This window comes from Sinohyriopsis cumingii, chromosome 16, assembly GCF_028554795.1.
Source record: "Sinohyriopsis cumingii isolate HCF-2022 chromosome 16, ASM2855479v2, whole genome shotgun sequence".
Classification (NCBI taxonomy): Eukaryota; Metazoa; Mollusca; class Bivalvia; order Unionida; family Unionidae; genus Sinohyriopsis; species Sinohyriopsis cumingii.
Genome location: NC_142976.1, coordinates 9,315,197 through 9,341,682, shown reverse-complemented (window position 1 = coordinate 9,341,682; position 26,486 = coordinate 9,315,197). Strand labels below are relative to the sequence as shown.

Genomic DNA, 26,486 nt, shown 5'->3' with positions numbered 1-26,486 from the left:
ACCCCCTGACTTGCTATTGCTAAAACCTATAAGTTCTCAGCTCACAAAATGAGACACTAAGACTCATAAAAATTACTCAGCAATAGCAAATGTGTAAGGCTTGTGTCCAACCATTCATTTGTGTTTGTAATTATGTGATTGCCTTGTAGTCTAAGTCTGATGTGAGTGCCTTGTAGTCTAGGTCTGATGTGAGTGCTTGTAGTCTAGATGTGATGTGAGTGCCTTGTGGTCTAGGTTTGATGTGAGTGCCTTGAAGTCTAGGTCTGATGTGAGTGCCTTTTAATATAGGTCTGATGTGAGTGCCGTGAAGTCTAGGTTTGATGTGAGTGCCTTGTAGTCTAGGTATGATGTGAATGCCTTGTGGTCTAGGTCTTATGTGAGTGCCTTGTAGTCTAGGTCTGATTTGAGTGCCTTGTAGTCTAGGTCTAATATGAGTGCTTTTTAGACTAGGTCAAATGTGAGTGCATTGTAGTCTAGGTCTAATGTGAGTGTCTTGTAGTCTAGGTCTGATTGGAGTTCTTTTTAAACCAGGTCTAATGTGAGTGATTTTTAGTCTAGGTCTAATGTGAGTGCCTTTTCATCTAGGTCTGATGTGAGTGCCTTGTAGCCTAGGTCTGATGAGAGTGCCTTTTAGTCTAGGTCTGATGTGAATGCCTTGTAGTCTAGGTCTGATTGGAGTTCTTTATAAACCATGTCTAATGTGAGTGCCTTTTAGGCTAGGTCTGATGTGAGTTCCTTGTAGTCTAGGTCTGATTTGAGTTCTTTTTAAACCAGGGCTAATGTGAATGATTTTTAGTTTAGGTCTAATTTGAGTGCCTTTTGTATTGGTTGAATGTGAGTGCCTTTTAGTCTAAGTCTAGTTTGTGTGCCCATTTGTCTTGCTCTATTGTGAGTACCTTTTAGTCTCAGTATAATATGAATACCTTGGTATAATGTGAATACCTTTTATTCTAATTTAGGTCTAATTTGAGTGCATTTTAGTCTTGGTCTATGTGAGTACCTTGTGGTTTAGATCAGATGTGAGTCTCATTTATTCTAGATCTAATATGAGTCCTGTGTAGTCTAGATCTAATGTGTGAACCTTTTGTTAGGTCTATGTGAGTGCCTTGTTGTCTATATCAGTGTGAGTCCCATGTAGTCTAGATCTAATGTGTGAACCTTTCGTTAGGTCTATGTGAGTGCCTTGTTGTTTAGATCAAATGTGAGTCCCATGTAGTCTAGATCTAATGTGAGTCCCATGTAGTCTAGATCTGTGTGAACCTTTTTTAGTTCTGTGTCAGTGCCTTGTGGTTTAGATCAAATATGAGTCCCATGTAGTTAAGATCAAATCTGAGTCCCATGTAGTCTAGATCTAATTTGTGAACCTTTTCTAGTTCTATGTGAGTGCCTTATCATTTAGATCTAATGTCAGTCCCATGTAGTCTAGATCTGATGTGAGTCCCATGTAGTCTAGATCTGTGTGAACCTTTTGTTATGTCTATGTAATGTGAGTCCAATGTAGTCTAGATCTGTGTGAACCTTTTGTTATGTCTATGTAATGTGAGTCCCTTCTAGCCTAGATCTATGTGAACCTTTTGTTATGTCTGTGTGAGTGCATTTTAAACATCTTATGTTTACACGATGTATATGTTTTGGTTCTGGTGGTTATAGAAGGGATTTTGTATTGTGTGTTAATAGCTCTTATTATATATTAATATACTTAACTGATGATAAAAATACTTAATTTTGACGTGATGTGCAAATGCCTTGTATTCATCAAGGTCAGACCTGACTTAACTGATGATAAAAATACTTGATTTGACTTGATGTGCAAATACCTTGCATTCATCAAGGTCTGACCTGCAAGCCATTATCACCACATCTACATTTTATACTTATAAGGTTCATGGCTTAATGTTTCCTGAAATGGGATTTTCAGAATACAGAAGCTTTTCTCAAGGATTTAAGGGGTCAGAAAGGGATGATGGGTCACAGGTTATTTAGGTGAATACAATATTGCATAACTTTGTTACTATTTACATGAATGAGTTTTTGTCTATGCAGTTGTCTTTGAAAATTTGAAAAATATGTTTTGACATATTTGCAATTTAGAATAGATATGCAGCACAAAGACAATATACAGCACATATATATTCATCAAAGATACAAGAATCTAAACATATATATCCATATAGTTTCTCATAATTGTACTTATTCATATTGTAGACTGCCAAACCATGCAAAGTTTGTATCAATTATATACAAGTCCAGGAATAAGACAATGTTTATGCACTCGACTGCAGAGTAATATTACATGACAGGTTGTAACAAATTATAATGAACTTAATCAAATTGATCTAATGTCAAATTTGCTTACAACAAGAGTAACTATAATGTCAGTAAATAAAGTGCAAAGGAAACGTTTGTATGCAAAATTGCTACTGTTTCTAAACCTGCACTCCTCTTCTTGCCCAGAGACACCATCCAATGGCAAATGCAGCCTGGACTAGGCTTGATTCAATCCTGCTCTCATGTACTTGTGTGTTCAGCATACTAACCACAGAGGAAAGGTGTTGTCTCCTGAAACATTGATATTGACAATACATTGATATTGTAAGTAATGTCAGTTTTAACATTGTTATTTTTCTTTTATATCATCAGCAAGGCTTCCAGAATCCAGTCTCTATGCAGTCCCAGATGTATGGTGGATCAGTCCAACAAATGCAACAGCCAGCTGTTCCAGGTACCTCCATCCCACAGTATCCATTCCCAGGTAGCATAGCTTTGCAAGCCAGCCCTTTTTATGAAACTGTTTCTTTTCGTAAAGCTCCAATGCTGCTGTTTATCATACATTCCAATCTTGCTAAAGCTTAAAAGGAAGGAAATGATTTGTTACAAAAGCTATATGATATAAACCGTTCTTTTCAATAATCAAGATGTTAGGTTTAATGGACACTCATATATGTAGTTTAGAATTAAGAGGTGCAACCCCTTAATTCAGTTAACAAAAATTGCTTATAATTCCATTCTTTTTGGGGAGTGGTTTAGAGGTAGTGACATGATACATTCAACAAATTCCATTAGTGTCTAATCTAATAACAACAACATTGACACGTGCCTCAAAATTAATTTGAGAGGGAATGAAAAGAGGCAAGCCCACTTTTTATGAGTGGGCATGAGAAGAAAAAGCATGCATTACATAAAAATAAGACTCGGGGTTAATAATGGTAATCCTGTGGTGTGCTGGAATAATTTCATTGGCGAACTTTGGCTGAAGACAGTCCGATGTAGTGTAGTGTTGACTTTTTATGATTACAATCATGATGTCATCAGATCTGTTCCAGCTTTCACCTGAAATTGGTTAACCTATGGATGTCACCGATCTACATTGGAGTAATTCGTATGCATGTGAACAATGGTGGAGTTTCTCAGTATAAGAAAGGATCTACATAGCTCATAATGCAGTGAATCATTGCTGTTATCTGGTTTTAATGGAACCCAATGATTTTTAGGACCTATATCTTTTAAGATTCATTATTATTCACATGATTTGGGATATACTCCTTTTTGCATGGTCGCATTGGGGCTTTAAAAGGAGGCAGATTATTTTTGTCTTTTCCAGCTTTGTTTTTTTTTTGGTTCCTATCTATCCATCCCATGATGTTTCTATGCAACAAAACAGTAATAATACAAATAATAACTATATAGATTAGATGTAATTTTAATTCTCATTTCAAATATTGATGGACTGAATGGCCCTTCCTTCTCTCAAAATTACCATATCACTTACTCATTCATTGCAACTGTTCATTTGGTGGACAACTTTTAATGGTATTCATATTTTTACCTATCCTTGCTTTTGCCTGTTTCTCATGCTACTCCTAATGAGACATGCACTCACAATCTGTAATACTTAAGTCCTGAACTTCATGTTTTACTGTTCATAAAACAAAACTGCTTAATGGTGTACTGATTGTTAAATCTGCCTTTGTGGAAGCTTGTTATAGCAGTCAGTTTGTCTTCCATGTGCTTGTCCATCTGTACTTATATACATTTTTTTGTGTGCATCCGGCCACACGCTAGACTAAAGTCAGCGTTAATGTTTGTAGATTAAGCTCGGTGTAAATGTTTCTTACATTCTGTCTTGATAAAAGGTGTGCACAGCAACAAAGCAGTATGTGTTTAAGGTTTTCTATAACAACTATATAATTTTTATTTTGCTGTCTTACAACAGCTGTGTACATTTTTACCTCATCTGGCGACTGCTCCAGTGGCCTAGAGGTTTGATCGTCTGCCTTGACTGCGGGAGGTTGTGGGTTTGATCCCCTGGTCGAGTCATACCAGAGAATTACAAAAATGGTACTAACAGCTGTCTTTTTGGCACTCAGCATTAAGAAGTTAGTGTTAGGACTGGTCAGCCTGGTGTCAGGATAATGTGACTGGGTGGGACATCATGCTACATGTCTGCAGCATGATGCTTCAGTGCTAGACATCACTATAAACTGCCACACTGCAGACATCATAGCGATATGACTGAAATTTGTTTAAAGCTACGTTAAAAATCCAAATCACACACACCTCATCTGGCCATGAGGCAAAGTGAGCTTATAGTATGGTCCCATGTGCATCATTTGTCAACAATGCTCTTGTAAACTTCTCAAACACCACTGCGCCAATTAGGGTCAAACTAGTTAGAAATGTTTCTTCGGGCATGTTGTACCAAATTTGCATTCAGGGCTGCTGTCTTAGCTACACTGGGGGTTTCATAGTAACTTAAAAAAAAAATCTACTTTTGACTTTGCCAGAATGCCTGAGCCAATTTTGGTCAGGCTGGAATTTCCTTAGGACATATTGTATCAAGAATGGCTCGGTGTGACATCCTTAACAGTCAGCTGGAAAACCTATATTAACTTCTCTATAACAGCTGAGTCAGTTTAAATCAAAGTTAGTGTAGCATTTTTTTAGGGTAAGATTTATAATAATTGAGGCTGGGTTAGATCCCATAGCAGCAGTGTTGCTTTCTGAGCAAACATGTTGAAAACCTTTTTCAACTCTTCAGGGTGGCTGAGTCTGTTTTGATCAATTTTGGTTGTAGTTTTTTCTTAGGACGTTTTCTGTATAAAATAAATTGTCCTTGTTGACTCACCCATTAACAGTGTAGATTCCTTAGCAACCAGGCAGAAAACCTATTTTCATCTTATTCTCTAGAAATTATTATCTACTTTTGGAATAAGCTTGGTAAGAATGGTTGTTAGGAGATGCTGTTTCAGATTTGTATATGGATGACTCCCCTAGCAGCTGTGTAGCTTTTCATAGAAACTATGGATTTTTTTGGAGTAGGAACGTTTGCTAATACAAGCTCTATCTTTTATATCCAAGGTGGATATCCTAGCAACACTGTGACTTCCTTAACAATGCCTTTCTTTGACTTTTTCACTAGAACAGCTTTGCCAATTTTGATCAGATTAGGTAGGATTGTTTCTTCGGACATGGTCTGTCAAAATATATTCTGGGGTGGCTTCCCTAGCAACAGTGTGGCATCTTTAGCAACTTGGTGGGAAACCTATTATCAACTTAGTTTCTACAGTGGCTGAACCGTTTTTGATCAAACTTAGTTTGAGTCTTTCTTAAAAGATGGGTTGACTACCTGAGCAACAATACTACTTCCTTAGTAACCATAGGAAAATCGTATTTTCAAATTCTCCCGAGTGCAGCTGACCCAGGTTTGATTTAATTTTGTAGGATTGTTTCTTAGGACATGCACCTTGACAATTATATTTAAGTTGCCTCCCAACAGAAACTGTGGGGCTTCCTTTTCAGCCAGGTGGAAAACATATTTTTTACTTCTTTAGGATATCTGAACCAGCTTTAATTTTTAAAAATGGCATGTGTTCCTTTTTTACCGCTGAGTGACTGGTGTGCAGTATCAGGCTCACTTGAGCCTCTTGTTTTAGCAACTCTTCTTATGTGTAATCAACACCATTAGAACCAATTATGTTATGTTAATGAAGACAAGTGGCAGCCTAATGAAAGTCTGTATTTTTTCTATGATAATCTGGTGTAGAGGACCTTTTTTAAAATGCTGTGTGGTTGCTGAACAGAGGTTACCTTTCAGGTGGCTTTGATTGTATAACTAAGTTTTGAACCCTACATGTTATGAGACTCTTCTCACCTATGTCAGCAGAACCATAACATCATTGACAAGTGAGATGCCATATTATTTGGAATACTTGGTTTTGTCTGCCTAATCTTTCATAATATCCTTGACAGGTGAGATGCCATATTATTTGGAATACTTGGTTTTGTCTGCCTAATCTTTCATAATATCCTTGACAGGTGAGATGCCATATTATATGGAATACTTGGTTTTGTCTGCTAATCTTTCATAATATCCTTGACAGGTGAGATGCCATATTATTTGGAATACTTGGTTTTGTCTGCCTAATCTTTCATAATATCCTTGACAGGTGAGATACTGTTATGTTGGATGCTTGGTTTTATCTATGTAATATCTTTGAACATCAATCAGCTAATTATCTGTGTGCTCTATGTTGGGTTAATCTTTCCATTTTGAATTTGGGAAATACACACCTGGTGCCTTATTTTTTTTTGTTTTATCTGTGAATGGTGAGGGAATAGTACCTTCTCCAATGGCAATGTTGGCATCAGACCTTAAACAGTGTTAGGTTATTATGATGTTTTTCAAAGTCTTCAACATTTTTGCTATATTCAACTGAAATGTTAGTGAAATATTGCAGTTTGTCCAAAGTTAGTACCCAGATATGCTTGGAGTTCCTTTGTTGCTACTGGAAGCAGAAAATTGCATTATTAGAATGCAGCTCACAGGTGAGACAACTAAATCACATTTTATGTTTCAAAACTTACCAGAATATGTGCTATGCTGATTTGAAACCATAAGATACCAAGAAATCTTCACTGTATATACCCTCTTTTTATGTTTCTTATCATCAGAAATGTGAACCAGGTAGAGAGTAGATTTACAAACTCAGTGTCAAGCATGACCCCCATTATAGAACTTTTCTCCTGTGTTTAAATCAAAACCTAAGATATCTGGCCAGCACTGTATGTGCAAACAAACCAGTAATGGTTGGAAATGTAAAGCTGATAGGGCACAGACTTGCATGCTAATTTTCCGTCGTTTGCCAGGTGCAGCTTCCATGACAACAAGCCAATCCTCTGATATAATATTGTTAACAGAGACAAGGCAACAAAATACTGAAGTCCGGCTCATTTTGGGAAAAGTCTCTGATAAAGTTGATAGAGTTATGGACAAAGTAAGTAAAATATATATTTACCAATTTACCATTTATCATTAACACATTAACCCCTAGCGATGACTTTATGGGGCAGGAGGTAGTAGCCTACTGCCGAGCTGTGTAGCATCATGGTCATGCATGATACACTGAAGTGGGTGGTATTATAGAAAGGTAGACAGATGTAGCTCTACAGTGATACCAAATAATCTGGAATATCTAGTTGCACTACAAAATACAGTTAGAAAAACCTAATTTTTTGGATCTGACTTTTTTTTAAGCAAAATTCGCCCATGGTCGGAATCTGATTTTGTGTCCAGATTTTAGACTTTTTGGTCTCAGATGTAAGGCAAACCGGTATGAACTGCAAACAGTAAGATAAGATGGACATTTGGAATAAAGAGTGGTCTACATAACAAAAATAATGGCTCTGTTTAGCAACAAAAAAAAAGAAGTCCAACTTTTACCCTTCTGCTCATGCGCGAGTAAAATAGCCAACGAAAAACGATGTTTCTAACACAACTAGGCAGTATGTTATTGAAAGATGACAGGGGATTTGGTGTTTTCGAGTCTATTCAGAAATAGCTTTCAATATGTGTTTCCTACTCGATTTTCAGGCAAAAATGACAAAAAGCTCCAGGGGTTAATGTGTTAACCTGCACAAATTAAACTTTAATGCTTACAGTTAGATTTAAATGGATTTTATCAGTTGAAATATATAATGCAGAATTCCAGATCTTTAGAATCAACGAAATGTTTTTCAATATATATATATATATATATATATATATATATATATATATATATATATATATATATACTGTAGTATCATCAATTTTTGTGGGGGGCCAATTTTTGGGGTTTTTGTTGTTGCCCCAAACCATGAATTTAAATCCCCAGTGAAAAATGAGCCACGTACGATGTTTTATTCCTAGAGATTAACACAGCTACTAGTTATAAATCAAGATCAGTTCTGTAATCTGGTAATTAAATATTAGCTTTATCATGTGTTTGTTTTATTTTTATTTTAACATGTTGAAACAAGAATTTTAAATCATTTTATTTTGTTTCAATGCACACATTCGATAAGGTATCCGATAGCTGTAATTTAACACTCACTGTCTTAAATCGATATGTGAGGTAAATAAGGATAGAGAGAAAATAGAGAAAAGGCATAAGGTATTCAAACAATAGTAATACTGAAAATGAAAGAAAAAATAATACAAAATAACAGTATATGAAAATTGTGAGCTGCAATTGTACATTCAGCATGAATTGGCTTGATTAATGAGGTTGCAAGGTTTACTAATATTGTGCACTGATCATCACCAGTAACATCTTTTTCTGTAATGGCATCCATAACCTGTTCAGCACACCACTCGTGGAAGTGTGACTTTAATTCTTTTTTAATAACCGATTGGCCTAGTGTTGTTTGCTGTGTTGGCTTACTTTGATGTTGAGCACTCAAATGAAAACATGGCAAAAGTGATTAATCTTGACTGATGTTTTATTTGTGATCATAGAGATGGAAGTATTGTTTTAGTGTTATTGACTGCGTTGGTTTTGACTGATGTTATTCACTTGGTTGAAAACACGGTGTAAGTACAGTCAAACCCACTTATCTCGACCTCGGTTATCTTGACAACCCGCTTATGTCGAGCGTTTTGGTCCGGTCCCGAAAAAATTCTTCTTTGTTATGCTATTTTTTACCCACTTATCTCGACCTCTGTTAAGTCGATAACCCGGTTATGTCGGGCATAAGTTTCGGTCCGAAGTAACATGTGGACCCGCTTAATTCGACGAAATGCAACTTTTTAACGTCAATCTCACAGAAATTGTACAAGAAATAGTCAGCAAAAGCGATCGATTTTCAGGCACAATTTTGGTCCGTTACGGCAGTAGTCACATGTTTATTTCATATTCTTTCTATTTTTGGTTCGTAAGAGTAGCTTAATCGATTAGTTTATTAAGAATATATCATGTTCACTACATAAAATATTCAAGGATTCACAAAGACAAGAGTGTGTACAAATTACAATGTAACTTTATTTTACGAAAACGCAACCGGATGTGTTTATTCACCACCCGCGCATCTATTTATTTGCCATCTGGAATCATAATTGATACAAACTCGCATTGATGCCTGCGGGGTAAGTAGTCTACTCAACATTAACTTGCTTTAATAAATACTCTTTGTAACCCATGCTAGCGAAAGGAGTGTCATTTGCACTCACAGTCAATGTACATGTACATGTACATGTATTTTCAAAAACATTTATTGATCTTTATCTGCGAGATACTGTCATATATTAACCTGGATATAATACAATCTTGGTTATTTTGCACCTAACACCGCGTTATGCGTGAATGGCGGGTGCCTGAAAGCAATCGGTGGATGTTTCTCTCTCACTCTCTCGTTTGTGATTTTCTTTGATCCATTTTTCAATCTGATAACATATTCAAACCTCTGAGTACAACCAAACATGATTTGTTTTTCAATATTCACATCAATTATAAAAATGCGTCGTGTGTTATCTGACATAAGTGATGCACACTACAGTAATGGATGCATACGCTACATGTGATATAAGGAGTTCATAGATATATTTTTTCTTTAATAAATTACTTATGATGATAAAAAAGGAATAAATGATAACAACACCAGGTTAGTTCATTTCATTTTATTATCAATTAAGCGTTTTGTTTATTTTATTGTAACATGCAGTGGGAGGGGATTCCAGTAAACACCAGCAAGAGACAGGAGTAATGCTCAAGGACATTTTTAAAATTACCGGTTTTTATGAACCCGGATATCTCGGGACCCGGTTATGTCGACGATTTTTTTACACCCCCGACATAATTGAGATAACCGGGTTTGACTGTAATGAACTTGCCAGGTCTTTGATACAGAGTGTAATATTGGGTTAAACATTAAACCATTAAAGTGGCTGCCATTTTGCTTCGGCATAGTTTTATTCTTTTGTATTCTTTATTTTGGGTATTTGTAAACCATGTAATTAAATACCTACTAATAGGCAAACATGGACAGGCAAAACCACAAATTTAAGTACCCATGAAAATGCCTTTTTTTTACAAAACCACAAAAATTGAGCCCATTGAAAATAAATGATACAGTATATCTGGGCTGAGCAAATCCCATAGTCCGGGACAAGTGCTTTTTAAAAAAGTCAGGCTAGTCCTTATTTATGTGCTTTAATCACTATATCTGCCTTTATTTGGTCAATCGTGCCCTCTGGGCGTACTGAATACTTGATTCTACTCCTCTTCATGTATACATTTACATCCTGTTACTATTTGACTGCATATTGGGCTAAGCGACCAAATTATCGGCAAATCAAAACACGTCAAATAAAAGAAAGCCAGTATGATCAATTAGCAGTGTTGTAAGCGGTTTTGTTGCAATGAGTTTACTCAATCTAGATCATAACAAGCGGCTCACTATGATTTTAATTCAGCGAGTCAGTGGAATTAAATTAATGAAAGGTACTTTACCAACATCAGTGTTGGTTTCCTTTAATGAACTGATTAAATGACAGTAATGATTCTATAATTTATAATTGATTATACAGATGATTAACTTCCACGCGTGGTATTGTGTTTGAAGCGAAACAATTACACTAATTAATGAGCTGTTTCAGTTCGTATTTAAAAGAGAAAATTGATGTTATGATCACTTGAGAAATAGTTGTCAAGCAGGCTGATAGTTACTCTGTGGATAAAATGAGTTTGCCAAATTATTTTTGCAAGGATGATAATAACGGTGATTCGGCGAATGCAAATTTGTTTGAAAATGGAGGGATAAAACGTAAGACAGATACTGAGTGTGCGGTAGCTATTTCTGAGTGTGAACGAGGATTTAGTTCAATGAACTTAATCAAGACTTCTTTAAGGAATTCCTTAAACCAAAAGAGATTACAAATGCTAATGAACATTTCTGCAAATGGACCAGAGCTTGAGGACTTTAACCCAGACACAGCTATCAACTGGTCGCTTAGTACTGGTGCAGGTGGCAGACATATACATGGACATATTTTCAAATCCATCAGCTAAAACATATATACATGAACCTAAAGAAGCCAAATGTATAACAACCAATGTTTTTAAAAAAATTAACTTCTTTTAAGAAATAATTATGTTGTATATTATTTTGTTATTTATTTTCTTCTATGGATTAAGTACATACGCCTCATCAAATCTCGGTAAGTGATTACCATTTTGGGACCAGTGAAAAGTAAGGTGGGACTAGTGAATTTTCTGAAACCACTTGTCCTGGACTAGTGGTTAAAAAAAAATTTGCTCAGCCCTGCCAGCTATAATACCACAAATGGTATAGATGCATATTACCCATTGAAAGTCAAAGACAACCATCTTTTCTTTTCTGTAATAATGCCACAATGGCTGAGGTATAGTTGTTACAGTCATTGGATGAGATACAGTTGTCACAGTTTATGCTGGATGAGGTATAGTTGTCACAGTATATGGTGGATGAGGTATGGTTGTCACAATATAAGCTGGATGAGGCATGGTTATCGCAATGTATGCTGGTTTTGCTACAGTTGTTAAAATATATCCTGGATGAGGTATGGTTGTCATAATGTATTCTGGATGAGGTATAGTTGTCACTGTGTATGGTGGATGAGGTATGGTTGTCACAATTTATTCTGGATGAAGTATACTGTTGTTGTCACAATGTATGCTGGATGAGGTATGGATGTCATACTGTTTACAGGCATAATTATATCATGGTGGTCAAGAAATGTTTTGAGTTTTTTGTTGTTGAAAACACTTTGCAACTATGATTCCTGAAAATGATGTTTTTTCAAAACATGACACTGTGGGAGGATTTGGGAGTTGTTTTTCGTTTGACATGGAATGATCTGGCAGGTTTGCAGTGTATGCTGGATGAGGTATAGTTTTTATATTGTATGCTATATGAGGCATAGTTGTCAGAATGTATGCTAGATGAGGTATAATTGTCACATTGTATGCTGAATGATGTATAGTTGTCATAATGTATGCTGGATGAGGTATAGTTGTCACAGTGTATGCTGGATGAGGTATAGTTGTCAGAATGTATTCTGGATGAGGTATTGTTGTCAGAATGTATGCTAGATGAGGTTTAGTTGTCACAATGTATGCTAGATGAGGTATATTTGTCATAATGTTGCTAGATGAGGTATAGTTGTCATAATGTATGCTGGATGAGATAAAGCTGTCAGTGTATGCTAGATGAGGTAGAGTTGTCACAAATGTATGCCATTGTATCCATGCATATGTCAGCACCTCTGTCCAGCTAACATCAACTTTTATGAAATGACTATATTTTTAACCATACTTCTCACTTATCAGGGACTATGATAGAAGTAACATGTTGGTCAGAAAGCCAGATTGGGCTGTTAAGGCAGGAGTGGAGGCTTTTGTTTTGTTTGAGACTATTAATTAATTTTTTTTCCCTTCTTACCCCATCAGGTTATCAGGATTTCATTTCCTAATTCATGTCATGCTTTCTATGGTACTAGTCTAAATTCTGACATCATGGTGTCATACAAGACAAAGTAATGATGACCAAGGCACTCCAGTTTACTTCAGATCACTGTTTTGCATTTTATTATAATCACTTCATGGAAATCATACAGCTCTTGAGCTTGAGTTGTAGATTTAAGTTTTGTTTCAACCAATCACAGATGGTGTTCCTTTCAAGGATCATTTCTGATTGGCTGATAGTAAAAACTCAAGTTCAGAGTTACTTGATCTCCAGGCCTTACCTTTTGAGAAAACTTCGTTGAAGTTGTGAGATTTTTTTACACCATGTGAAATAAAGAAAACTTAAAACTTTTTGTGTCATAGCTGGACATGATACAGAGTTATACTGCAGATTCCAGGGCCCATGCAGCGTTGACACCCAATATGGAAGCCACAGTCTTACTCCATAATATACAAAGAATTGTACAGGTAATCAATCATTTTTTTCTCTCTCTCTCTCTCTCTCTCTCTCTCTCTCTCTCTCTCTCGTGAAACTTCTTTAATCATTACACTGTGTAAAATCTAAATATCTCAAGTTTACATATGGTTTTGGATATGTATGTATTGTGCTAGACATTGAAAAGATGAATTTGGTTCTTCTTGCTTTGGTACAGAGGTTAAATTCTACATTCTAAGTAACCTTGACAAGTTAATATTCAAGAAACTTCAAAATTAGAGCATTACCATCAATAAAAACAGGTTTTTTTCAATCCAGAAAAATACCTTTATTTCTAATACACCATATATTTTTATGAAAATCTCCAGTACAATTTAAATAATCATATTGTGATTTGGTGACAAAAGAAAATTTGTTGCTGTCCTGTATGTTAGTAACATAATTTAAATAAGGTCAAAAACAAATTAAAGTTTGTCTGTATCTCCTCATCATATAGTAAATTAAGAAATTATATAAAATATTTACTATGTGTCTTACAATTAAGTAACAATACTTCATCTCTCATTATTATTTGTATCATTTTATGTCATTCATTATATCAGTAATTTGTCCACAAAACCAGGTTCACTGCTTATTATGTCTTGTTTCTTCATAAGTTTGATATTTGTTAATAATCTGTAACAAATGATATGCAGTTATCTATATCTCAGTGTATAAATTGGTGATTCTGTATATTTATATAAAATGTTATCATATGTTGGTCAAGCAGCCAAATAACAAACAACTCTTTGTTCAGTCTATCAGTCTCTCTCTTTCTTTTCACAACAGTAATAACACCGTTAATAGCACCAGTAATAATTACAACAGTAATAACACCATTAATAGCACCATTAATAATTACAACAGTAATAACACAATTAATAGCACCATTAATAATTACAACAGTAATAACACCATTAATAGAACCATTAATCCCAAATCCTAAAGCAAAAGCCTGTTATTACCAAATTTAAACCAAGGGTATTTGAAACACATTTTTGTGACAACTAAACTCTCTACTGTGACTCCTAAATTCACAAACAATTTATCAAACAAGTAATATAATTGTGTTTGGCCAATTGTATTTCCATGTTATTTTATTGACCAGTTTTCGTTTATTAAGCACAATCAGAATGATGCTGGATGAATATTCCTACCATATATACTTGATTATAAGTTGAGTCTAAATGCAAGCAATATAGACCCTAAGGTTATCACATAATGCATCAGCAGATCTAGGTCTCAGCATTTTGTTTGGAGTGGTGCGTAAAACAATCAGCATAGACCCTTATCTGATGGTACATTATATGACAGCAGATCAGGTCTCTGTTGTCTGCAATTGGACTTGCCTTGTAGGCAAATATATTTGGTGCACTAAGATTTGAAATATGGACTATTAAAGCAATTCTTATCCACATACAAGGAAACTAAGCAACTTGAAACAATGTGACTTTATTTTATTATGTATGTTGTTACTTGATTAAAATGCAGATCTATTCTTCTAGATCTAGCCCTTTAGGAAAATGCATTAAAGCTTGTTTGTCATTGTTTTTTGTCAGGAGAATGACAGATTGAAGAAGGAATTACTAGAAATGAGCTCAAGAGTGGAATCCCAAAATGACAAGATTTCTAAATTATTACAGCAAAATCAAAGGTATGCACTGCTACAGTAAAAATGGCCCTATGTGTATAGGCAAAGACCTATTGATATATATTCCCCTATCCACCCCAACCCAACCCAAATTATATTACAACTGTACTTGACAAGTTTCTGATTGCAAGGTTGCTATCAATTTTCCACACATCCAAAGATTTTGTAAAATTTGGAGTTACACAATTTGCCCATGCCACATTTTATTTTTAAAGCAATATTTTGTATGACTTTTTTATTACAGTGGTTTGACATGATCCAAATACCTGCTTTAAATTACATTTATGTACCATAAAATAAAATGTAAATCATTTTAATAAAAAAAGGTATCTCTTCATAGTATACAATATATGAGCAAGCCAGTGAATGTTTATAATATCATATAGTATTGTAATGTAATGAAGATAATGTGTATTATTTACACAGTTATATTATATTTAATTGTAGCTATGTTGAAAAGAGTCATCTGATGTTGGAAGAGAGAAATGAAGGGTTTAAAACAACTGCAAACCAGTCTCAGGCCAGACTACTACAGCTGGAACAGGAAAAGGTACACAGACAATACAATAATTCTATTTAACTATCTCTGTATTGGCCTAGAAAATAGTGACTTTGTTAATCTATTCTGCATTTCTTATGCCCAGAGATGTCAAAGGCTAATTTGAATTGTTATTTAGTTTGTCATTTCTAGAGGGCTTACAAAAGAAGTCCCCATGTAATGTCAGTATGAAATGGGAAAATGGGTGAAGTGAGGTAAAGGTCAAATTTTGTAATGGCCAAATGAGTGTGTCAACAACTGGTGTTCTGGTTTGCAAGTCAAATAGTACAAAAACAAAATGTTTTACTGGTTGTGCAAGTTAAATAGTACTACAGTGTGTTCTAGTGGCTAGTCTTCTACAGACTCAATGGTGTTCTACAGACTCAAAATGGTGTTCTACAGACTCAAAATGATGTTCTACAGACTAAAAATGGTCTTCTACAGACTCAAAATGGTGTTCTACAGACTCAAAATGGTCTTCTACAGACTCAAAATGGTGTTCTACAGACTCAAAATGGTGTTCTACAGACTCAAAATGATGTTCTACAGACTCAAAATGGTGTTCTACAGACTCAAAATGGTCTTCTACAGACTAAAAATGATGTTCTACATACTCAAAATGGTGTTCTACAGGCTCAAAATGGTGTTCTAGAGACTCAAAATGGTGTTCTACAGACTAAATGGTGTTCTACAGACTCAAAATGGTGTTCTACAGACTCAAAATGGTCTTCTACAGACTAAAAATGATGTTCTACAGACTCAAAATGGTGTTCTACAGACTCAAAATGGTGTTCTACAGACTCAAAATGGTCTTCTACAGACTAAAAATGGTCTTCTACAGACTCAAAATGGTGTTCTACAGACTCAAAATGGTCTTCTACAGACTCAAAATGGTCTTCTACAGACTAAAAATGATGTTCTACAGACTCAAAATGGTGTTCTACAGACTCAAAATGATGTTCTACAGACTCAAAATGGTGTTCTACAGACTCAAAATGGTCTTCTACAGACTAAAAATGATGTTCTACAGACTCAAAATGGTGTTCTACAGACTCAAAATGATGTTCTACAGACTCAAAATGGTGTTCTACAGACTCAAAATGATGTTCCATTAGCTCAAAATGCTAATTATATTTTAAGAAATATAAAAAAATCAATTTTAAATTAGAAAAGATTTTCAGCATTTCTTTCTTAACAGCATTAGACAGGAAGATCAAAAATACATGTAGGTTACATAATTGTTGCAGAAATGGGGACTGATACTTGCCACAGAGAATATCAAACTATCACTCAGTGCATTCTCAGGGTGAATAAATGTATAAATTAATCTATTATTTTGTCCTAAGTCTTCCTTAACAATTCATTATTTTGGGAGAGAAAAACCTTATGGATTTCATTCATTTCCAAAAGTTTAACATTTGTATAATTGCCAGTAAAACTGTAACTCACTGCATATTTGGGGCACCAGAAGTTACAAAACACAGGCAGATAAAACAGAAGTTGATGTTATGGTATTTTATTCTGTTTTACCCCTATAAATACAAGTTCCATAACTAAATACCACTCAAAATTTAATATTTAGGGCAAAATATCAATGATCCGAAAAAGCTAACTACTGAGATGGGGGTGAAATGGCATGTAAGTATCAATTCATGGCAGGTGAAGTCAGCTTCACTTTCCTGATATATTGAAATGAATTCACAGACAAGGGCAATTATTTTGCTAGAATCACACAGGTTGTTGTTGTTGTTGTTATGGGGTTTAACGCCATTTTTCAGCACAAAATAGGCTATACATGGCGGCCAGTATTAATGGTGGAGGAAGAACCCGGGAAAACCCCGGAAAGAACCACCGACCCACGAGAAGCTACTGGCAAGCTTTCTCACATATCCACATTGTCCGAGCCCGAGTCTCGAACCCACATAGACAGAGGTGAGATGGCAGTGATCCGTGATGGAGAGCGCTTTAGACCACTCGGTCACTCGGGGCCCCAGAATCATGCAGGTATAAACCCTTATTACTTATTAATATGCTTTATATTTGATCAGTGCATGACATAAAGTTTTTTATATTTTTTATAGCATATCCAAACTTTGTGCATAGTTGACACTTGTAGTAAGAAGGAAACCTGTTAATTTCAAAGTCAAAATTTCAAGTTCAAGGTCAAATTGACATTTTAAGAATACTCCCTTGCCTTTTCTATGTTCTTCTCTCCTTCCATAAAAAAAATTTAATTTGCACTGGAGAAAAATTCTCTGAAATAATATAAGCTATAGATCTGGGATATATTTACTTAAAGCCAAAGTTAAGGTTTTGAACCACTGTTTTACAGTCAGAGAACCAATCTGCTTTTGGGAAATAAAAAATAGAGTAATATGTAATTTGAGATGCACCCATTGGCTAGTAAATGGATTTAATTTTTGGGGTATTATCAATTTCACAAACTTTGATCTCTATATTACAGTTGATAACAAAGTATTTATATTTATTTTAATATCCTGTGTTTAATTTCCTACTGACAAAATAGCATATGAACCCTTGGTGCGAGACCTTGTTATTTGGTGCTGACTATGTGGTTACCCTGTATAGCAGCATTAAGGCTAAAAAATGCAGCGTAATACCTGTTTTGAAAGACTGAACACAAATTCTCAAACTTTAATGAATGGAAGCATGTATCTAACTGTAATGAATGTAATCATGTGTGTTGGTATGCCAGTCTAATGCAGTAATAAGTTTTGTTTTTTAATGTTTTAGTGGTTTGATCCTTTAATATTTTTTCATTGTATCAGAATTTTTATACCATGATGTATGATGAAGAAGTTAATGTTTAAATGTTTATTTGAAAATGTGGTCAGCTTTGTTTACATTGCAGAATAAAGAAGTCTCAAAATCATAATTTTGTATTATATTATGTAGTCTACAAATACCATGCTAACATGTTTTTTATGCAGTATGAGTTACCTAATTTCAAGCAATTTCAGTTGTGCATGCACTGACAGTTTTTACTTTGTTTGAAAAAAGGTTTTATTATTAATACTTAATAAATATTAAATTAGGTGAAACTGTGCTCCTTTTCCTTACTTGAAGTACATTATGATTTGTAGCAATGTCTAAGGTTGTTATAGGAATGTACATGCATGGCTGTCAGCAGTTTATTTCATTGGTCAACTTGGTTTTTGTGGGTGGAGTTGTCAGTAGGTTATTGTCCAATTAAATTCCAATATTATTATTTTTTTTAGGTACAACTGGCCACACAACTTAGCTCTGCCACGTCTCAGCTCAGTGACCTCCTCTTTGAGATTAACACGCTGAAGAAACATGAATTGGAGTTCAGGCAGAAGCTTGGGTTGACAAATGAAGACAGCAAACGACTACAGGAAGAACTTGAAACGCTGCGGGCACAACATCAAGGTCTGTGGTGTCATTTAGTTCATATTTGTAGTTCTTGTTTCTTTATAAAGTAAAATGCGGTGTCATACTGTGTACTTTATAAAGTAAAATGCAATGTCATACTGTGTACTTTATAAAGTAAAATGCAGTGTCATACTGTGTACTTTATAAAGTAAAATGCAATGTCATACTGTGAACTTTATAAAGTAAAATGCGATGTCATACTGTGTACTTTATAAAGTAAAATGCAATGTCATACTGTAAACTTTATAAAGTAAAATGCAATGTCATACAGTGTACTTTATAAAGTAAAATGCAATGTCATACTGTGTACTTTATAAAGTAAAATGCAATGTCATACTGTGAACTTTATAAAGTCAAATGCGATGTCATGCTGTGAACTTTTGCTGAAATCGGCATGATGGTTGATGAAATAAATACCAGTCTAAACAAATTCTTCTTTGTGAAAATTTCCTCTCATTATATCTTGACCAGAATTATTTTTAGTACGGAAAATGTAACTGAAGTTCAGAAAAACTAATGCTAGTAGAAATAGTTTAGTTCATAATTTTGAAAATCTAGCATGTTTTTTGTGTTCCATATTGCAGAGGTAAAAATATATATATATATATATATATATATATATATATATATATATATATATATATATATATATATATTGATATGAAATATCAGAGGATCTTCATTTTTTGCATCACAAAATCAGTTTTCTTTATAATATTTTGTTGGTCCTAAATCAGACTGGTGACAGTCTTAAATCCAATAAGTGGTCCAATAAGTCATCCAATAAGTCATCCAATAAGTTACTTTGAAAATCTTGTCACAGCTAATAAGCTCAAATAGGTTTCAACACCAAGCAATTGAAAGGAAAAAATTATTTTATCTTCAGTTCTGGAAATTCTTACCAACCATTATAGTATCAGTCCTTTCAAGATAACCTTGTTTTAATTCAAAATATTAAAACTTAAATTGAAACTGTTTGACAAGTAGTTCCTTGTTCAGAAATTCTTTGATTACTGTATAGTCAATAACAGTAGCAGGTTTAAACAATTCCCATTTGAAATAAGATTTTGAAACTGAATTTTCTCCACTTGCCAGTTGTAAGAATGTGAAATTCAAGCACAGGATACTTTTACATAAATAATGAAAGTAAAACCAATAAACTTTATTGATCCTAAAGTATTTATTTTCTTTAGATGATGAAAGTAAGATAGCAGATCTTAACAGACACTGTCGAGAAGAAAAACAGGCCAGGAAATCAGCAGAAAATAAATACTCACAAATCCAAGAAGAAATGCATGACCTCAAATCTGCCAATGAGATGCTAGAAAAGGTATTTCACTTTGAATTTTATTACACTTTGCTCTTACAATGTAAACTAGATTTTTTTTTCTACACAGGACATGTTGTACCTCAGACAGAAAAGTATCAGCTTATTGGACTGCTCTGGTGGCCTAGTGCTTAGAGCGTTGCCTCAGATGCGGGAGGTTGACAGTTCAAACAGCTGGGTAGTCATACCAAAGACATAAAAATGGTACTAACTGCTGGCTCACTAGGTGCTCAGCATTAAGAGGTTAGTGTTTGGGCTGGTTGGCCTGGTGTCAGGATAATGTGACTGGGTGGAACATCATGCTATATGTCTGTGGCATGATGCCCTAGTGCTAGACATCACTATAACCTGCCACACTGCAGACATCATAGCAATATGACTGCAAAATTGTTAAAAGCTACATTAAAAATCCAAATTACATACATGCACATCAGTTTATTGGAATCATTTACAGACATGGAATTTTTTCAGTATAATTGATAACTTTGTGTACAGTTGATTGTGTATCATGGGGACACCACATTAGATTATATGTTGGATAATTTTATTTACAGTTGATTGTGTATCTTGGGGACACCACATTAGATTATATGTTGGATAATTTTATGTACAATTGAATGTGTATCTTGGGGACACCACATTAGATTATATATTGGATAATTTTATGTACAGTTGATTGTGTATCTTGGGGACACCAGATTAGATTATATGTTGGATAATTTTATGTACAGTTGATTGTGTATCTTGGGGACACCACATTAGATTATATGTTGGATAATTTTATGTACAGTTGAGTGTGTATCATGGCGACACCACAATAGACTCTGTGTTGGATAATTATATGTACAGTTGATTGTGTATCTTGGGGACACCACATTAGATTATATGTTGGATAATTTTGTGTACAGTTGATTGTGTATCATGGGTAAAACTGTCAAAATTTTCAAAAACTTCTACCAGGTCAAGTCAGTCCTAACTATCACTTACCCGGGTACCCAATCAAAGGGAAATTGTATTAAATGTGAACCTGAACTGCTTTATTTTAGGTTCATACAATCCTAATATAAGCGGCAAAAAGCCTAATCAGAGCACAAAAAGAGCAATCTATATATTATATGCCATAAGGACAGAAAACTACATGAAAAACATATATTTATATTTGCTACTTACCCGGAGCTACAGTCAAAATTCTTGTCACAATGCAGCTTAATCCATGTGGTTTAGTAGTTAGTGCAAGAGTATAGGCAGAAAACAAATTGATAAATTATATATGCATAATACTGACTTTAGCTAGTCTATGTGTATAATCATGTCTTTCGCTGAATGGTCATAAGTCCATAAATGATGAATGCTGTATTACATCAATGTCAAATATTTCTTTCAAAATTTGTAAAGTGCAGTTGATTTTCCCTTTCCTGATGCAACATGTTTTTAAGTTTAACAAAGTCCCTCTCCTTTAACATTTTTCAGTCATATAACATTTGTGAGTCACATCCGTAAAGCCCATTTCTCTTAATATTTGGTGCCATTTTTTAAAAAATTTAGACTGGTTGACAAAATATCTGTGTATCAAAATATAATGAATCCTGGCACCCACTGACAGCTTTAATCATGGGGACACCACATTAGGCCATATGATTGATAATTTTATGTACAGTTGATTGTGTATCATGTGGAGACCGCATTAGGCCATATGATTGATAATTTTATGTATAGTTGATTGTGTATCATGGGGACGCCACATTTGACCATAAGATTGACAAGTCTTGATGAATATACTGTTTTTTACTAGTATATTTAAGCCAGTCACAGACAATATTGGCAAAATATCAGATCACTAATTGCTTTTAATCATTAGATGGGAGAACATTTGATTCTTTGCTTAGATCTCGGAGTATCAGAATTTCAATTATAATTTTTCATTTATTATACACAACTGGTGTCTGTCAACATTTCCACTAATTGCAAAAGTACAGTTTACTCCATATTTTCTGATGAAATCCGTGTTCATTTTAAGTAGACAATGTTTCTGTGAAATTTATATTAAAGAAGTTTGTACCATTTGTCAGTGCAGTTTGTATCATGTGTCAATCCAGTTTGTATCACATGTCAGTTCAGTTTGTATGTGTCAATCCAGTTTGTATCACATGTCAGTGCAGTTTGTATCATGTGTCAATCCAGTTTGTATCACATGTCAGTTCAGTTTGTATGTGTCAATCCAGTTTGTATCACATGTCAGTGCAGTTTGTATCATGTGTCAATCCAGTTTGTATCACATGTCAGTGCAGTTTGTATCATGTGTCAATCCAGTTTGTATCACATGTCAGTTCAGTTTGTATCATGTGTCAATCCAGTTTGTATCACATGTCAGTGCAGTTTGTATCATGTGTCAATCCATGTTGTACCATGTGCAAGTCCAGTTCAAAATAGTTTAAAAGTTTTGGATTTATCCAATTTAATAAGGGAAAATTCAACATAACAGTAATATCCATTTGTTTACCCAATAGAATTCAAATGAAAAGAAGAGGAAAGCTGCTGAAGAGAAAAGAAGGCTTGAAGAAGAATGGGAAGAAAGCAAACAAAATTTTGAGGTAAAGACTTAGTCTTGTAAAGTTTGTTTCCAAAACAAATGCAAAGTCTTTTATTGTTATGTTTCATACTTTTATGTAGGTTTCAGACTGTCCTTTTTTAGTTTTTTTAATCCAGGTAGAATTGGAGTCGGCTGGGTCTGGTATGTTGGATCATACCCCCTTGTTCTGAAATAATGTACAATTTGTACCCCAAGCAATTCTAAGAAAAAGAGACCAAATATTAGTAAACATGTTTGCATACCATATGTACATTGTAAATTGAGCCCAATTCCAAACTGAACAGTCCCACATCTACCATTGCATAATGTACTGGCCAGTCTGGGTCTGCACAGCTTGTTAGGAGTAATCAGAAGAACAAATAAAATGGACCCCGATCTGCCAGCACATTATATGACACAAGAACAGCATCTGTGTTGTTCTCAATTGGACTTGACTCATAGGCAAGTATATACAGTGACATGTAAAGGGAAAAATACCATGCCTTCAGTTGTAAACATTTTGTATTGCATATATTAGAAAAGCAAAAGGGTTAGCCACAAGTTCTTCCAACCCAGAATTGCCATTCCAGAAACATATGCAAAATATTTCATACATCAGGTGAAACTTAGAGAGATTGAAATGAGTGTAAGAACTAATGGTCTGAAGCAATCATTGTTTGCTGTTCGATTATAAAGGAATAAAGAATACAGAAAAGTGAGGTCATATGTGAAATAGGTCACACACAGCTTTTAAGAGTCTTTGCTCTTAAAATAAGTAACAGAAAAGAGTAAAATGCAACAAGCTTGTAAATTTCAACAAATAATTTATTTCCTTCGAATACAAAGTGAAAATGAAAAAAAAAAGAAATTTTGGCATTGCAAATTAAATTCCAGAATAATCATAGCATTGCAGAGATAGGTCCTAATACAAGTTCTGAATAAACCTTAGTAGAAATCCAAATTATATCCAGTGTTGAATGTGTTGATTTGTCTCTGATGACTTGTAAAGTGTTGATGTGCCAACAGTCTTTTGTTGAAACACAGTAATATAATTCCAGGTGTGAATTCACTAAATCCCAGTGAATGTTTATGTCGAAGAATATTTTTTTTTAATGAGCACTCTGTATTTCCAGACAAAAATCACTTGAATAATTTGAAGAAATAAATTCCACAACATATGATCTACTGGACACAACAATAATACAAACTGATTCTGCTAGGTCTTGGAGCAAGAATGAATAATCTTTCCAGTAACAAGATTATATAGTCTTTAACTTGACCTCAGGTCACAATTAACATTTTCTTAAATAAAAAAACAACATTACTAATGAAAATAACCATCTAGAAACTTCTTAATATTTACAAAATAAAATTTAGTTATAACTAGAAAGTCTTTGAAAAATTATATTATGGAACCTGGAATATGTTAGGTATGACAAGTAAATTGTAGGTGAATTCTAATAACCTAGACTTAGACCCAAATAAACATGTTTACATCTATTAATAATGATCCTGCTATTAAACCCATATACATAGAGAATATTTTAGCTACGAGTTAGTTGTTTACAAAATAAAAAGAAATAATTCAGGTCAAGTAGAAAATAAGCTTGATTTTGGAAAAGATTAATTCCAGCATAACATTACTTTAGCATATAATGAAATACGAAAAATAAAAAACTAACAAACATTGCAAATTAAATATACAAAACAGGGGGCCATGTTGGAAATCTGGATATAGAGTTTGTATTCAGTATCACCGTGTGTGTGTGTGTGTGTTTTATCAACTTTTATTTATTCTGTTTTCAGTAAATAAATCAGCCAAAAATGACTGGCCTTATTCATTGAAAATATTTACTTTTTATTTTAATTCCTGGAAATTTATATCCATTTTATGGATCTTTTATATAATCTGAAGTGTTGGTGGTTGTGCAGCAATCTTGCATGCAATGTTATATTTTATTTTTGTCTTTTGAAATAATATGCATACATTGGTAGTTTTAGTCGGCTGTGACATTTATTTTCTAGTCAGTTAGAATCGGCTGTGCTACACTAATCCCTTACTACATCAACAGACTCAAATATGGATCCCATGAATGCTATATATATCTTGTGTAGTGAATCTCTATTCATTTTGAACTTGAGCACTCTTATTATTCCAGTTATCTTTGATACTTTCCAGATAAGTTCTTCAGTGGTTTTGCCAACTTCCAGTACCTGTTAGAGGTACTCCAAGGCTTTGTAACATGTTGATACCTGTCACTTATTAATCATTAAATTTATATATCTGTTATTAATACAGTATTCCACCCTTTCTTCTTTAAATACATTATCCAATCAAAATACCTTAGGAGAATTACTACCTCACAAAGTCAGTCATTTGTTTTTGGACTTCTTCTGTCTGGTCGTTAAACAGAAGATTAGATGATAATGGTTTTGCTCTTAGCTTGGACTTATGATGGTCCTTCAGGAAAGTGCATGCAAAAAGCACTGAGATGCATGCCGCCAACTGTAAATTTATAGCTGCAGTTATATCGTTGGCCAAAGTATGTAGAGTGGCTCTGTTCAGTACTTGAGCCGTTCTTGAGACCAACTCCCATACATGCAATGAGGTATTCGGAGTGAAAGAAGATAAGCTATGTTCCGCAGTTTGGAAGATAGCCATAGAGGTGTAAGTCCAACATCATCAGTTTTCAATGGGCTATTGGATATTTGATTTATCTCCCTTGTCCACCAGATATTCTCACAATAAGGAAATGTGTTACGTATATCTGATTTGATTCATATTTATTTTAATTTTATTGTTTGTTTGTCAGCTTTAAAAAAAATTTTTTTATTGTACATGCTATTTTAATATAATCTTGTTTATATGATTTGGAAAAAATTTCAGAAAATAGGTTGACCTTGACTGTTCATTTTGTAAACACTTAAAGCTGACCTAGTTCCTGACCTTAATTCAAAATTAGTAACAGTCACATGAACAAGATTTTGTCAATTTATTTTTATTGTGGGAATAATAAGGCTGAGATCGAGTCTGTGTTGGATACGTGACCTTTGACTTATAAAGAGTTTTTAGTAAAGTAAACGACTTTTTAAAATTTTATTCTTGGAGTAAAATGATTGGTTTTTATCAAGGTCATACTGGGGCTACATGATTTTTTATATGTAAACATGATCATGTGACCCTCTATTTTGCAATTCAGGCATTTCCAAAATTGCCAATTATTTAGTTTTAATAGTGCTGCTTAGAGAGAGAGATCTCAGTCTGGGCTTAAGACACTTGGTGTCAAGGTGTTCTTTTGTTGTGTCAGTTTGGAGTTATTTTAATGTTTATTCAAATTATTTGGATTCAAAAGGATTAATTCTTTTTTCCTGGAAATATATTTGTACTCATACAGAATTCATTACACAAAGAAATTTCATTAAGCCAACACCAGATTATTTTTTGTGTTTCTACAAAGAACTGCAGACAACAACTTTGAACAGAATACAGTATACGTCATTGCCTTTCATCTTGGATTCTTCGTCAGGACTAAAATTAGAACATTTTATTATTAGGACTTCTAAAATTTTATTTGTGGATTATTCTTGGATTATTTTTGGATTTGATTCTTAAAACCATAAGTTTTATTTATTTCATTTTTACAGTATTTTTCCAGGGAAATAAATACTTTATTAAATTTTTCAAAGCTTGTTCTTTCACTCTTTCTTGTGTTACTGTTTGTTCAAGCCTAAACACATAACATAAGTGAAAGGT

General features: G+C 34.2%; 1 protein-coding gene across 3 annotated transcripts in view; it reads left to right on the top strand.

Annotated features, from left to right (window-relative positions):
* LOC149779917 (uncharacterized) overlaps positions 1-26,486 on the top strand; it is a 121,428-nt gene that overhangs the window by 56,873 nt on the left and 38,069 nt on the right. For 2 of the 3 annotated variants that reach the window (XM_089936614.1, XM_089936613.1), the window contains exons 14-21: positions 2,641-2,752; positions 7,147-7,274; positions 13,122-13,226; positions 14,793-14,887; positions 15,332-15,434; positions 18,662-18,833; positions 20,030-20,166; positions 22,671-22,754. In XM_089936614.1, the coding sequence (XP_089792740.1) occupies positions 2,641-2,752; positions 7,147-7,274; positions 13,122-13,226; positions 14,793-14,887; positions 15,332-15,434; positions 18,662-18,833; positions 20,030-20,166; positions 22,671-22,754 (936 nt within the window). The remainder of the gene's footprint in view (positions 1-2,640; positions 2,753-7,146; positions 7,275-13,121; positions 13,227-14,792; positions 14,888-15,331; positions 15,435-18,661; positions 18,834-20,029; positions 20,167-22,670; positions 22,755-26,486) is intronic. The other variant, XM_089936615.1, reaches the window with a different exon arrangement.